Here is a 12,299-nt window from a genome sequence, read left to right on the forward strand (position 1 = left end):
AAATTTGTACTTAATGCTAATTTGTTAAGTTTAGATTTACGAAGGTACGCAATGATAGTGGGATTAGATTAAATTTTGTTTGAGGTGTTCTAATATTTTTTCTTATAAATGTTTCGTGAATCATAAAATATGTCTATTTTGGGGTTGATTTTATTAACAAAGTTATAAGAAATGCACATTCTGGATATGGGCACCTGTGAACCTAGATTGGTTCTAGACGATGGCGGGCAAAATGTGTTTTTTGTCGAATATTTAGGTATATTGGACAGTAAGAAATTGCATTCCATCTCCGAGTTTACCATTTTGTATAAAAATAAGAAGTCGTGGAAACTACTGCGTTGACGAAGCGATATCATTTTAAAGAAAGGCATGCGTTGACTGTAAGAGCACCTGTGGGAGATACCGGGATTCGCAAAGGCTAGGAAGTGATGGATCTGTGTGAATGAGCGTTGTATATTTTCAATTCTGTAAGAATGTATAGGGTAAGTAACACAATTGTCATTCATAATGGAATTTATTTAACTGGTATGAAACATTGTGTTTTCAAAGTTAATAAATCTTATTTATTTATTCATTTACCTTACTTCGTAGTATCGTACGTGTTATCTTATATCTTACTTATAAATACGAACCTTGTAAAAAAATTTGTCTGTTTATTAGAAGTAAACTCAGAAATTGTTAAACGGCTTTCGATGAAATTTGACATACGGGATGACCATGTCCTTACAACATAGACTTTTTATCCCAATAATTGGCACCCAAAATACAAATAGGGGCCTGTATGTTAATCCAGGACATAGGTAGACCATGTGTGCCAAGTATCATCTTAATCCGTTTAATATTTTCTGAGATTACCTCTAACAAATAATAATAATAATATCAGCCCTGTATTATATACTTGCCCACTGCTGAGCACGGGCCTCCTCTACTACTGAGAGGGATTAGGCCTTAGTCCACCACGCTGGCCTAGTGCGGATTGGTAGACTTCACACACCTTCGAAATTCCTATAGAGAACTTCTCGGATATGCAGGTTTCCTCACGATGTTTTTCCTTCACCGTTAAAGCGAACGATAAATTCACAAAGAATATACACATGATTTTTTTTTAGAAAAGTCAGAGGTGTGTGCCCTTGGGATTTGAACCTGCGGACATTCCTCTTGGCAGACCGTTCCAACTAGGCTATCGCCGCTTTTTTTTTTAACAAATAGCTTTCCAATAAATAAAATGGGAAATAATATAATTTGAGAATCTGACTGTTATCCCAAGGTAATTCGTGTCGGTCTCCACACCCAATGCACGCTTATGTACTGAGGGACATTTGTCGAGGCCCTAGGCACGCAGTGTGTATAGGTACCTCATGGTTTCCAGTTTTATTTATTTATTTATAATTAGGAAAACCAGTAGTTGTTACATTATAACTAGCTCCAATAACATATATCAGTAATAATAGGCTTAAATGCATAAAATTTTAAGGTGTCACAGCATGCATTGACAAAAAAATAATAACACCAGTATTAATATTAACTATACATAAACCATTAAAACGTACTTTTTTTTACAAATAAAAATAGCAACTACATTAAATTTTAATTAGTTTCAAGAAAAAGAGGATGGGGACTTTATGATATTTAAAAACAATGAGCAAATTATAAGTATAATAGTAAAGACTTATAAGTTTCGGAAAACAGTTACAGTTATATATCCTAGCCTTCTCCTCTCCTCCCACCCTAAGAGGTTTCCTTATCCTTCGCCCACACTTCCTTCCCAATTCCTCCCAACTTTCCTCCAGGACCCTGCAGTCGCTAAGCCGGGGGATTCCAGGAACCCATTCGCGAGTTTCCCCCAGTGTTGACTGTGGGGCCAGATACCAAAAAAATACTGACTGTTAAATAGATGGCGCTAGTATCTTACAAGTGCCGCTGCGAATCGCAATTCAGTGTTTCAGGGACCTTTGTAGCGAGGTCTTTTCATCGCGAACAATTTATATTTATATGAAAATTATTTACTAAAATCTTAATTAGGGCACTTTCACACGTAATTGCGTATTGATATTGACACGGCAGTGAGCAGCTGGCTTAAGAATTTAATACTTATCTTACTCGCAAGATTTAAGTTTAAACTAATTTGTCGACAATTTTATAACCAGAAATATAAGGAATAATTCTGTACTCGGTGATGTTACTGAATCTTTATGTAAAAGTTCCCAATGTGTAATTCGCAAAAGTTAAACATGGAAATACATGACATATGACCAGATTATGTTGATAAAGTGAGCTATAATTAGCCAAGCAAGAAAGCTAGATGAGCATCATTATTACATACATTATAACAACGATTTACTTATCCTAAGATCCAATATAAGACCTTATACCTAATCTATTCGAACATTTTTCAAACTATCGATCGTAACACTAACATTATAATATAAAGCTTATCGAATATGTATATTTACAAAATTAAGTACAAAACTCATCGAAAGTTTTGTGAATACTGATTCGTGCAAGAAAAAGTCTATCTTAGTTAATAGTAGTAGTAAAGTAAAAGTAATAAGTAGTAGTAAAGTCAAGTAAATAACATAGAACTCGATTGCTATCCGTGAACTTGAACAGACGGGCGCAATTTTTTTTTTATAATTACTCCGCTCTATCGTAATTAGTGTAAACAATACTAATTTCTAAAGAGAGAGTCATAAGGTCGCAATTTGTATAAGTGATCGACGATCGTATAAGGACAGTGACTAGGGTCACAACTCTGGAGTGATAAAGACAATTGCAATTTTTCGTCTCTTTCTAACATAGACATTAATTGCAAAATATGGTGATACTCTCAACAGTTATTTTTTTTTCTCGTAGGTACCCACCCGACTAATTATTTCTCATATCTTCGCAACATCTGTCACCATGAATCAGATGAGGACGCCTCCATATGATAGTGGATCTCAGCCGGATTTATCAAAAGTACATGATCGGGATGCAAATTCCTCGGTCACCATGCGTAAGAGAAAAAAAAATGGACAATGAATACACAGAAACTCTTTCTAATTTTCGTTCTGAAATCATGTTTACGCTAAAAGATTTCGCCCAAGACAAAAAGTTGTTTATCAGCTCTGTCAGCGGATGTAAAGCAGGTGATTAACTAAATAAATACAATTAAAATAACTCAGGAAACTCTTGAACGCGATCAGTTCAGATCAGTCCTCTTTCATAAGTTAATATTATTATACCCTCAATAAATTATTTTTATGTTGTTCACGGAGAATTAAACTATTGTAATTCACGTTAACTTCTTTTCAGCATTAGAGGTCAGTATCATTCGATTTATATTTCTATACTTTTTTTTTTGATTTCGCGGAGAAAGTGCTTATGACTACCGCCCTGCCTTCATGGGGGGCGACTGGGCGGATATGTTGGGGTCACCGTGCCTTACGACCCGCCGTTGAGCCGCCCGGATTTCATGATGATATTCAGGCGACCGCCAGGTCGAGTCCCTAACCTATATACAACGCACGACATACCAACTAAAATCCGTGGTGGCCCTCTTCGGCGCATTAGGAATGGCAACGGGCTTCTTCTAACGAAAGTGTCTAAGCCGTCATCCGCAGCCGCCCCAGCGCGGTGCCACCTGGTATAGCCCGTCTCTTATGAGGGGGGGTGGAGGTCTCAAAAGCCCCCACGCAACCGAAGGACGCTCTCAGCATCAGCGGCAGCATGAGGTCTACTTCCCATGCTACCGTCCATCCCGGGGGTCACAACAATTAGTATAAGTAGCTTAGGTTCTTATAAATGTAAAATAAATGTACATGACTGCTTATTGCACAGTAAAATAAAAAAAAATAACGTAATCTACTCTAGGCCGGTAACCAAAACTCCTCTGGAATTGTTTAAGTCTATGATATAAATCAATTCTTCGTCAGTACACCTAGATATAAGGAAACCGATACGCCTGTACACTTTTTTACTTTTTAGAGGTGCGTGTGACATTGTTGTTTATTCGAGCGTATAAATTCTAGAAGCCATTATTATAAATTCAATACTGTTGCTCGAAGAACCGATGGCAGTTGAGGTCGAAAGGATCTAGAGTGGAGGCCATGTACAGGCAAGCGAAATGTCGAACGCTCGCCTACAAGGTGGACGGACGACCTGGCTAATGTCGCAGGAAGTCGCTGGATGCAGGCCGCTTCAAACAGGTCGACGTGGAGATCCTTGCGGGAGGCCTATGTTCAGCAGTGGACTTCCTGTGGCTGAGATGATGATGCATCATCTCAGCATCATATTTTCACTTGATATTCAGGCCCTTTAGGATTGACACAGATGACTGGGACCGACGTTTCTTGACTTGCGCACTCCGAGCTGGTACTAGACGTACTCCTGTTTGACGGGTCCCATTTATTAAGTTTTCTAGATGTGAGGCCGAATCTGTAACAGAAAGTTCATTGTAGATTTTAATTTCTAAATTCGAGAATATTGTAGCCAGTGTAACTACTGGATATAATAAGACTTAACATCTCATGTCTCAGTTTGGCGAGCGCAGTGGAATACCAAACAATACTTTGTAATTCAAGGTGTTCGATGGTGTTTCTACTGTTTATGGGCGTTCGTATCGCTTACCATCAGGCGAACGGCAACCTCGTTTCGTCATTCAAACAATAAAATAAAAAAAACCTAAAAAAAAATTTCATACATTCAGATTAATACCCTTACATAATATTAATATTTTCAATCTCAAAATTGAAACAAAGGGTATATTTATAATAAATATTATCTTATGAATTTCCTCGGGGTTGGCTCCTCTGGGAGTCCGATTCCAGCAAATTATACAAAAACGCACACTAAGTGGTGTCCCACTTGGGAATTCAACCCGACCCGTCAATTTCACATCCCATATTCCCTGCCATCACACCAAGTTTATCCTTGTTATCCTTTATATTTATTAAATATAAATATGTTCACCATATGGTAAAAACAAAAAATTCTCTTTCCAGTAAAGGTAAGATGATAGAAGTGTTAAAAAACAAAATCGTAGATTGTGGCGCTTAATATCCTGCATACCACTTTGGGATGAGGGCGTGAGTATATGTGTATGTACATAAAAAAATAATACCGTTTCTTGAGTTTCCTCAATATTTTCTTCTTGCAAACGAAGATGAGGAATATCGCGAATCCTATGAGGATGTTGTAGGCGTCAGTGATGTACCACACGCGGAACTCGGGTTTCAAAAAACTCAAAACCTCGAACACCCAGTTGAGTCCCATCACTACCGACAGCTTCAAATACACCATGAACCTGCGAAACCGTTTAGATTATGATTTAATTTGGACTATTTTTATCCTATGTTTTATTGTGGAATTAGTTATCAGAGTCGTAGTTGTGATTACGTATGTGTGGCAGGCAAGTGGCTTGGCTATTTGATGCAAGATATTTCCTTAATGGATTTGGTTTCTTTTAAATAGTGTTATATATTAGAAAATACTAGTGCAGCAAGGAATTCCTCAAAATTAAATAGGATTAGAATGATTCTTTATGTATTGGGTTCAACTAGATGTATTTTATAACAAAGAAAAAAGCAAAACTTTTTAACAAAAGAAAAACCGATTCCGAAAACCAAAAATTAATTATACTTTACACATACAAATAATAATCTTCTTTCCAAATCGTATTTTTATGTTTATACGCACGTTAAATATTTTTTTCGAGACAATGCTAAATTTAAATTGTCAGCTAAGCTAGGTAACACACAGATACACAAAACGATCGACACAATTATACCGGCTTGTCCAAAGTGTCATATTGGTTTCTTTAGAGGTTTTACCTGTTCCAATGAGTACGATGGGCTGCAGGATTGCCGGCAGCCGCTGAATCCAGGACAGCAGTCCCGCGACTGAGCCTCCACACGTTAAAAGCGGTCATCAGGTAAAAGATCCAATTGCTTAGGATCAAGATCATCATCGGCATATATAAGTACAGGAGTTTTTCACCACCTGAAATTATACGATCACGTATTTAAGGTTGCCAATTTTTTTTTCTCATATACCCCTTTTAAAATTTTGCTGGTTCCGGTGGACCTTTTTTAGGTTTCGCAGATAAAGTGCATTACAACTACCGCCCAGAGCTATGTTGGAGCGCGGTGGGTTATATTGGGGTCAAGGTGTCTTTTACGACGCCTATTAATTTGCCTACATTAATAGGTAAAGTCAAGCCAACATTTGCCACCGAAGCAGTGAATAGATAAGATTGAAAAATATCTTATACCTTCGATGAAGCATCCGTGTCGAGTAAGTAATGGAGTGACGATCCAGGGCATATGAGTAAGATCTACGTAGTTCATAACGTAAAGTCCGATAGTCATGGCGAGTGGCACCCCGAATGCATACAGACAATACATTAGGAACTTAAAGTTTTCACCGCGACGGTGGATGGGCCTAGCTTTCGCGTATCCTCTGGAAACGGAAGATCAATTATAACATCTGGACTATTATGGTAATCATCAAGCTTTATAAATTCAAAACACTAGTTGTAATTGACATTTCATTTATTCTTCTTCTTTTTTATGTCTTCCCTCGTTTATTTATCGGAGATTTTGGCAATTTCAAATAGCAGATACAAAAAAATAAATCAGTAATCAATACCGGCAGTGGTTGTGGCAGTTTAATATATCTGATTTTACAATAAAAAAAGACATACCTAAACGTCCACCAAATGTCGTACGACATGACACTCATCCAACAGAAGGTCGCTAAGAAGAAATAGTATATTGAAAATGCTGAAACAAAGACGTATTGAGAGTTATTTCTTTCTATTACCAATATTAGTACAATTATATGCATAGAGGACAAGACTTTAATCATTTCAATGAATTGAAAATTTCAAAACAGTGCCAAAAATGCATTCTATTACATACTTCTAAACTAAATTTATCCACAAAAATGTAGCATGTTAACTTACTTAAACCAAGGCAGATCTCAGTTTCATGTTTCTTGATTTGAATCACAGCAAGCAGAAGAAAAGCCCAAAACAGACTGAACACATAAGCCATAAGTATCAAGCCACAAAGATTTCTGAGATCTGGCAGAAGTGCGTATACTATCATTACCAGCACCAGGAAGAAGCATGATACCAGGATGGCTGTAAGATTAAAACAACAATTTAGTAATATAGAAACAAAATTTCGGAATGCATTTGCATAATATACGATACTCTTTATCTATAGGTGCTAATATAAAAATAAAGCTGAAGTGGTGTTTGTTTTTTCTCACTAATAGAAACATTACTCTTAAGTGCCATAAGCTCCTTTTTATCCCAGAAAAACTTTTTCACGCTGCCAAAAACGCAGGCAAAAGGTACAATGGATAAATTCATTGACTTTTATCCCGAATAGCTTTTTTAGATGGAAAAAGTCGCGACCACCACCTAGTTTTACATAAACGACGTCTATAATATTTTCTCAGATATAGTGTCATAGAAATAAGCCGACAAAGGAGATAGGCACCTAGTAAGTAATACATCTCGTTTGAAATAGGTTTTAAGTTTATTTTATTTGAGTTATAAATCAGTAACTAAGTCTGCGTAATGATTGTTGAAAACAGACTTTAATAGAGCATTGTGACAGCATTTTATTGGTATATTGAGATTTTTAACTACTGCGTGTCTTTGTACAGTTTTAAATTATTTTATATTTTGTCCGCCATCATTCTCTCAACGCACTGCTATAGCGCCGATGGAGGGACGGTAGGTATTATTAAAATACATGTTTGCAGGAAAATCAATAATACTTCTAAAAGTAATTCCCCATAGGCATTATTTGCGTTGAATACTTACCGCTTGTTAAATAAGTATTCGCTTTAGCTGTGTCTTCCTCTACAGCATAGACCCATACCCGAGGTAACGGTCTTAAGTACATTTTTTTGACGCGGAGTTGATAATCTACGCAAAAAAACCTTCTGTCGAAGATTTGCCATCTTACATAAGCGTTCGGTGTCTCTATGTAGTATATACCTTTCTGAAATTATAAAAGTTGAGTTGAATATTCAAATCACAAATTGATGTAGTTAAGAGGTTTGCAAACTATTTTTTCTCATAGACTACTTTCAAAATTTTGCCGGTTCTGGTGGAACGCCTGCAGCTGATTTTGTACCATATCCCCCAGAATATGCAAATATTTACAAGTAACAGACGCTGAGCTTCTTAAAATATTATCTGCCTAAAATTGATTGGTAAAAGTCAAATCAACATTTTAGTTCTTTTACCATCAAAAACTAGAAAAAAAAATCCGTGGCTCTTCCGTGGACCCCTCTGGGTCTTTCGCTTTGGAAATCAATGATATAGATGTATATTGAAAAGCATTTCTATCACATCTACTGAAATTATGATGTTGAGCAGATGTGATAGAAATGCTTTTCGAAAATATGTTGCTTGTGCAGTATGGTCAGTATTTGACCGGCTATAAATAGCCAGCTACCATCGGCAGCTGCTTTAAAAGGCTTTTAATATCAGAACAATTTGAATAGTGGGCATACAGATTTTGAATTACAATTGGTCTAGTAATTTGTATTTTAACTAAGCCTAGCTTTGCGAATTTTTTATAAGTAAGACTGTTAGTTATAGGGTTCATGATCATGATAAAGGTGAAGATATTGCAGAAAGCGTAAGTGCGTGCATCACAAAATAAAAAGTGTGACGAGTGTATGTGCATTGTGCCCTTTTTATACTTGACTTAATTTGATTATAGTATACAAAATAGGTACAGCCGTTAAGGATAAATGTAATATAATTTAAAGTGGCAAATGTATGTATGTACTATTGAACGATAATTATAATTATTATTGTATTCAGGAAGGAGTGGGCGTAATCGGGTTCATATTATACTTGGCTTGTTAATTAATGCTTCATCACACAAAGCTACTTCCATAAATTCCACAATATAGCTTTAAGAATTATTAACCGCTTCTCTGAAAAAACAAGGAAAACACGTCATGTTTTGTTTTCTGTTTTAATTAATAATCCGTACTTGTTTACTTAGAAATGATTATTTATGTGCTATTGACCGAACGTAGTAAGCTTTTGTATAAATATCCATCTACTCTATATATTCAATATTTTTTATAATAAATTATGAAATTGTGAACACATTTGAATGTTTATATTAATACTCATAAACCGCTGAATGTAATTAGGTGGACTAACACTTGAATAGCCTAGTTGAATAGAATAGCTTAATAATCCTCTCAGTAGTAGAGGAGGCCCGTGCCCAACAGTGGGACAATATATAATACAGGGCTGATATTATTATTATATAACACTTGAATAAACGTATAAGCTTATATGAGTTTCAGAAAAGGACTTGAATAACCACATATGTTTATAGAGAATCGATTGCGAGGTATTAATGTATCTTGAAACTTGAGAATGAGTAGGTGTGTGTACGATATTCGTTTTTCAGCAACCCTTAAATAAGATTTAAATTCGATTGTGATTTTATTTATGGTGAATAAATTTCCAAATCCACAAAATGTAATTTTGAAATTGGTTATCGTGGCTGCCATTTTTTTAAGGAAAAATTACTTCAAAGTCAATATCTGAGCATGTTTGTGGTCATAAAGATCTGAATTGGGAATTAAAACCTGACCGTTTTTTTTAAGCTGGTTCTCTTCTATATCGGTACTTAGACTTTCTCTGGCACAAAATACAGATCAATTCCATTTTGAAATACTTAAGGAAATATCAGCGCAGATGACGTTTTTATGATCTTCGAAACTTATTAATTGCGATAACATAGGTTCAATAGTAACATAAGTTAAACAAATGAAATATTTACAACAGACCAAGGAATGTGTGGAAGCCTGTCCCGTATAATTTAATTTTGTATGATTATAAATAATACAAAGAAAAAAGTAGAAATAACGTACTTTCAAATAAACGAGTATCAGTATAATGAGTAATTTTTAATAAAATGTCATGAATTATTATAAATAACTTTTTTGACACGGATTCCTTTGTCAATAATATTCAAAATGGACAAAAACGAATCAAAAATTGTCTCACCTAATTGAAAATATAAACCTCGAAACTGATTTTTATCAAATGAATTGGCGTTTTTCCTAAAAATATTTCATATTGAAATAAAAATATTTTTTTGGGGCTACTCCCTGTGACCATGAAGGCTTTAAAGTCTTTAAAACGTCATGAGAATATTATAAAAAACCGCGATAAAATCCGAAAAATAGTTTTATTTCAATATCTAACATTCACGTAAACATAAAAATCTATATTTCATATAAGTATTATGGAAAATGTCAGGAGGAATTTGGAAATTCCATTTGAGATATTGTTTTTTATTTTTTCCGTGAATCCGATATAGACTGGTTTCTCCTCGGTTTAGGAATTTTATATGAAGGGATTACATGTACATCCACTTAAAAGAGAACTTACACGATTCTCTTTCTTTTGTTTAAGACTGAATTCGATCCACGACTCTTCAGGAATTGTGAATCCCTCCTAGCCGAATTTCGACGACGTTGGCCAATTTCGATGGAGATCAACTTGGTATACAGGAGATATATAATAGGGCATAAGTGTGTACGTAAGACGCGGTTGCACTCTTTGTCCCTTCACTCTCCTAGTCCGGTGAGGTGCAGTGCTGGATTTGTAAATATTTGTAAAAATGCCGCATAGGCCGCGGCCTATGGGCGGCAACCTTTCAGGGGCGGCAGATTTCAGAGGACGCTCACTCGATTACTTAATCATTCGTTTATTTAACTTTAGTGCCTTCCATAATACAAACAAATGGAAAATTATTAAGTATTTTAGAAACCTACATACATACATAAACCTATATACATGGGGCGGCGGAAATAAAGTAGCCTGCACTCATAAAAAATATAAATCTGGCACTGGTGAGGTGGCAATCCGACATGACCGAAGAGAGATCGGGTGCAGGATCAACGGCTTTACATGCTTTTTAAGGCACGAGGATAACATACCGCTAAATCCCTGACGCCGAGATGCGACGTAGTAATTTTTAAAAACAAAAACGCAGTTACCATAATTTTTGCCTTAACCCGGGATTCGAACCTTTAGTGCTGTACATCTTGACCGTTTACACATTACGCCTACGCCACCGAGGTAATGTTGAAGCACGGAATTGGAGGCGTTAGTAGGCATTATAGGCTATTTTACATCAGTTAGGTCACTTAATCGTTTGAATATATCATATGAAAAAGGGTTACCTCAGTGAGAAACAAGTTGAAGATAGGTATGCGAGCAACATCGGCCGCTATTTCCTTGAACGTGCTGTTGTCGAACTTGGCCGGTATAAGTATCATACTGCGATTCACGTTCGATACTATTCTTGTTCTATCTTCATTGTACACTGGCATGTCGGAAAAATCCAAAGTATAATTGTCATACGTGTATTTCTTACATGACTTCGTTTTGTGAACGTATTGGCCATGGGGACAACATTTTGGCACGCATAGTTTTTCTTTACAAATATGAAACTGATCTTCGTAATTATTTAAAGCACTTCCATAATGTAAGTTTGTATAAATTAATAACAACAAAGTGTAGAACGGAAGCGGTGCCATACTGCTTGCGGTCACTAGCGTTTTGAGCGAATTGTGGTCGCTTCGGTGGCGTGGTTATAATGCGCACGCACAAGTAAGACTATTGCATTGAAGTCCTGGAATTTATCCTGTTAGTTCCTCTAATATCCCCCCCGTGTAAGCATAAATATGATATTGAAATAGGTCTTCTGAACCACATCTCAACAATGTGTATTGTTTTTTAAATTAGCGCTAACAAACCTGGGAGGTGAATGAATTAATAAATGGATAGCTATTGTATTTTTATCCAACTTAGTTAAAACTTATCTCAATTGTTGAGAACAAATCTTTCCATATCAAGGCATTTAACATAGGTTCAGGAGTCGACTTCCAAAGGCTGAAGGAGAGGTGGAAAAAGTAGAGGAAGGCAATTAGCGGGCACATTAGGTTTCCATTCATCTAGCTTTCCAAATTAGTTGTTGATATCAGTTGATGACTTCAAGCACTGCACCAGGAAAGGCAAACCGAATTAGCAGCCCAGCCAAGGGTCTATCTATTATAGCGAAGTAAGGAAGTCGAAATCATCGTGATTCCTTCCATGCGTCATTTCGTTCATCGTGATTCCTACCATCGAGAAAATCCATTAAAACAAATTGAACACTCTCCACATCGGTTCCTTCATCAACTCCAGACTCTAAAGAATAATATTCTGCACGCAAAAGCACGCCCTACGGCCAAGGAAGTGAGATATCTGTTCATGT

General features: G+C 36.1%; 1 protein-coding gene across 1 annotated transcript; it reads right to left on the bottom strand.

Annotated features, from left to right (window-relative positions):
- Positions 1-500: 500 nt before the first annotated feature.
- Positions 501-11,676, bottom strand: LOC115439861 (G-protein coupled receptor Mth2). The gene is made up of 8 exons (XM_030163903.2): positions 11,224-11,676; positions 7,817-7,997; positions 6,944-7,123; positions 6,683-6,761; positions 6,251-6,438; positions 5,811-5,979; positions 5,102-5,284; positions 501-4,416 (listed from the first exon to the last, which is right to left on the bottom strand). Exons 1-8 carry the CDS (start codon positions 11,578-11,580, stop codon positions 4,269-4,271), a joined length of 1,485 nt encoding a protein of 494 aa, XP_030019763.1. The 5' UTR covers positions 11,581-11,676; the 3' UTR covers positions 501-4,268.
- Positions 11,677-12,299: the final 623 nt, after the last annotated feature.

This window comes from Manduca sexta, chromosome 14, assembly GCF_014839805.1.
Source record: "Manduca sexta isolate Smith_Timp_Sample1 chromosome 14, JHU_Msex_v1.0, whole genome shotgun sequence".
NCBI classification, from domain to species: domain Eukaryota; kingdom Metazoa; phylum Arthropoda; class Insecta; order Lepidoptera; family Sphingidae; genus Manduca; species Manduca sexta.

What these genes read in the sequence shown, in the direction of transcription:
- LOC115439861 (XM_030163903.2), bottom strand. Translation starts at nt 11,580, where the DNA reads ATGGCACCGCTTCCGTTCTACACTTTGTTGTTATTAATTTATACAAAC. An exon ending in TCAACTTGTTTCTCACTGAG is followed by an intron (nt 7,998 to 11,223) that starts GTAACCCTTTTT and finishes TTATAATTTCAG; the next exon opens with AAAGGTATATACTACATAGA. An exon ending in GACATTTGGTGGACGTTTAG is followed by an intron (nt 6,439 to 6,682) that starts GTATGTCTTTTT and finishes TTCCGTTTCCAG; the next exon opens with AGGATACGCGAAAGCTAGGC.